Source organism: Eurypyga helias, unplaced genomic scaffold (genome assembly GCF_000690775.1).
Source record: "Eurypyga helias isolate BGI_N326 unplaced genomic scaffold, ASM69077v1 scaffold35531, whole genome shotgun sequence".
Lineage (NCBI taxonomy): Eukaryota > Metazoa > Chordata > Aves > Eurypygiformes > Eurypygidae > Eurypyga > Eurypyga helias.
Window position 1 is genome coordinate 4,690 of NW_010229635.1, and position 3,128 is coordinate 7,817.

Consider the following 3,128-nt stretch of genomic DNA (forward strand, 5'->3'; position numbering starts at 1 on the left):
TACATGTGTGCATGGCATGGCCGGCACACCTCCAGCCAGGGACAGCCCCTGGGCTGTAGGTGTTGGGGGGACGAAGGGGCTTGGTTCATCCCAATGCTCAAAGCAACCATGCACTAGGCTCATTTGGGTTTTTAAGGAAGTTTTTCCCATAAAATTAATGGTTTCTGAGAACAGATCTGAGAAACCCATCCACCATCCAGCTCCCTGGTTCTGAGGGGATGGGGGTCCTGGTAGTGGGCCGCATGCCCTCGCTGCGCGACGCTGCTTGCCACGGTATGGGCTGCAGCAATCGCACTCAGGCTGAGCGGTTCCCCCCAGCCCCGCTGCGTCGGGCTTTGCCTGTGGCTGGGATCTGGCAGAGCAGAGCAAGCAGGAGTCACGGTGAGACCATTGGGCAATCTGGCACGTGCACATCCAGTGTGGCCAAAACAGAGTTGGAAGGTCAGACTCTGTCCCGTGATGTTTCTGCACATCTTGGGCTTGAACATGACAGCAGGAGTATTGTGCTCTCCCCGTGCCTAGCTGGGCTGCGGCGGAGGTTAACCAGCTTCTCCCATCTTGTCCTTGGCAGGTCACCTCTGCCCTTGACTCAAACAGGGTCTTCAGCGCATCCCGGGACAAGACAGTGATGATGTGGGAGCTTCACGGGGCTTCGGGGCCACGACAGCGCTTTGCAGGGCACAACCTGGTTGTTACCGGGCTGGCTGTGAGCCCGGGTGAGCAACAACGCGCTCCTGCTCCCCAGGGGTTTCTTGGCAAGTTTTTTTGCCCTTTGCCTGATGTTAACTTGTGGTTGCAGATGCCTCCTGGCTGTGTACGGGTTCACGAGACAATACCGTCTGCAAGTGGGACATAGAGACCGGAGAGTGTCTGGGCAGAGCCGCCATCTCCAGGAATCTGGTAGGAGCTGCGGGTTCCTTGCATCCCAGCGTGGCACCTCGCTGCCTCCTTGGCTGTTTGGCACCGTGCAGAGCCCATGTCCCTCAGCTTGGCCCAGCAAGAAGCCCTTGAGGCGCTGCGCAGGTCTCCTGCGAGCCGGGGGAGACCAAAGCCTGAGGCTGTTTGCTCTGTTCTCCAGGTAACAGAGCCAAGAGCACAAGGATGCCGCGAGACACGGCAGTTCATGAGCGCTTCAGCTCAGCGCTGATGGGAAGCGAGCTGTGCAGTGGTTCCTTCTGTACCTGCCCAGCAGCGGGGCTGGTGCGGGTACCCTCTGGTGCCAGTGGTACCCTGGTTCCCACGGCTCCGTGTCCTGTTGAGCTGTCGGCACCTGCGAATGGCCCCCAGTAACCACGCTGGGATTGAACCTGGTGGGGGAGCAGCATTGGTGGGGAGGAGAAAGAACCTTGATCCAACGTTTCCTGCTCACTATGCAGCACGAGGGAGAGGAGGGGAGCTTGGAGACCTGTGTGTCTGCAGGCGGACACGAGCCTGGGCTGCAAGTGGCGGGGGGGCTTCTGCTCACCCTTTCCTCTCCACAGGTCACACATCTGTGCTGGGTTCCCGGGGAGCCTTACGTCATCCAGACCTCAGAGGATAAAACGGTCAGGTAAATCTTATGCGTGGCCACAACGGAAGGAATTACAGCCTGGGGCATGTGGGGATTAGAATCATAGAATCACAGAATGGTTTGGGTTGGAAGGGACCTGAAAGATCATCCAGTTCCAACCCCCCTGCCATGGGCAGGGACACCTTCCACTAGACCAGGTTGCTCCAAGCCTCATCCAGCCTGGCCTTGGACCCTTCCAGGGATGGGGCATCCCCAGCTTCTCTGGGCAACCTGTCCCAGTGCCTCCCCACCCTCCCCGGGAAGAATTTCTTCCTGATATCTAATCTAAACCTCCCCCCTTTCAATTTAAACCTGTTACCCCTTGTCCTGTCACTACAGACCCTTGTAAAAAGTCCCCCTCCAGCTTCCCTGTAGCCCCTTCAGGCACTGGAAGGTGCTATAAGGTCTCCCCAGAGCCTCCTCTTCTCCAGGCTGAACACCCCAACTCTCTCAGCCTGTCTCAGGGGCTCCAGCCCTCTGAGCATCTTCGTGGCCTCCTCTGGACTCGCTCCAAGTGGTCAATATCCTTCTGATGTTGAGGGCTCCACAGCTGGATGCAGCACTGCAGGGGGGGTCAAGAAGACCCCATTATGGAAAATGCCAGTGCACAAGGGGCTGTTACTTTCTTTGTCACGACACCCAGTCCCCCATACCCCGACGTGGTGGCTGAAGCCACCTGCCAGCTCAGCTGGGTCTAGGAGCCTGGGAGGGGGGACAGTGGAACACCTGCCCTGGGCAGGTAACAAGGAGAGTTTATGAAAAAGAAGGCTCAGCAGAGCTGCTCTGGCCAGACATGGATCCAGGACAGCTACGTGCAAGGGTGCAGCAAGAGCTTTGGGGGCTCGGCTTGCTGGGAGGAAGGAGGGGGACTGCCCCAGGAGGGACAGCAGCCAGGGAATGCACGGAGGGGAGACCACTGTGGCAGTGACACCTGAGTCCCCCTTCCCTGCTCCTATTCCTTCCAGGATCTGGGACAGCCGGGAGCTGCAGGTAGCACACACGTTCCCCGCCAAGCGGCACATTCAGACGTGCTGCGACGCGAGCCCGGACGGCCGGTACTGCCTCAGCAAAAAAAAGGGCGGCGAGGCGCCCGTGAGTTCGCTGGGCAGCAAGTCCTGCTTCTTCTGTTTTGTTCTCCAATGTCACCAGCCAGGGCCAGAGCTTAGTGTCTGCCTGCCGTCCCTTTGGTACTTCCCTGCTCAGAGTATCTGAGCGAATGTCCTTCCTGATGAAAACACTGGGATCTTGGCATCGAAGAGCGCAAGGTTGTTGCAGGAAGCCTGTAAGGGAACCCTTGCTCGAGGTGTTTCCAAACCAGGGATTCAGCCCTGTGTGAGCATCGAGGATGAAACCACCCACCCAGGGGAGCAGGGCTGGGGACGGGAGCAGGCTGGAGCTGTGGTTACCGGCCCGCGGGGTCTGAGCCCATCAGCTCTGACGGACGTGGACACACGCTCAGTCACCAAAAACGCTTCAGGGTTTGAAGCTGTCCAGGACTGAGCATGAGCAGGGGATAAAGGCGGTAGGCGTTGTGCTCTGAGGACTGGCAAGGAGCTCTTTCATAGAATCATAGAATCAC

The 3,128-nt window shown here is 58.5% G+C and overlaps 1 protein-coding gene across 1 annotated transcript in view; it reads left to right on the forward strand.

Moving 5' to 3' along the window:
- WDR31 (WD repeat domain 31) overlaps positions 1 to 2,641 on the forward strand; it is a gene marked incomplete at its 3' end in the record, with an annotated part of 4,738 nt that extends 2,097 nt beyond the window's left edge. Inside the window, exons 4-7 of the mRNA XM_010160482.1 lie at positions 572 to 716; positions 800 to 900; positions 1,482 to 1,549; positions 2,515 to 2,641. Of these exons, the coding sequence (XP_010158784.1) occupies positions 572 to 716; positions 800 to 900; positions 1,482 to 1,549; positions 2,515 to 2,641 (441 nt within the window). The remainder of the gene's footprint in view (positions 1 to 571; positions 717 to 799; positions 901 to 1,481; positions 1,550 to 2,514) is intronic.
- Between the last annotated feature and the right edge of the window lie 487 nt (positions 2,642 to 3,128).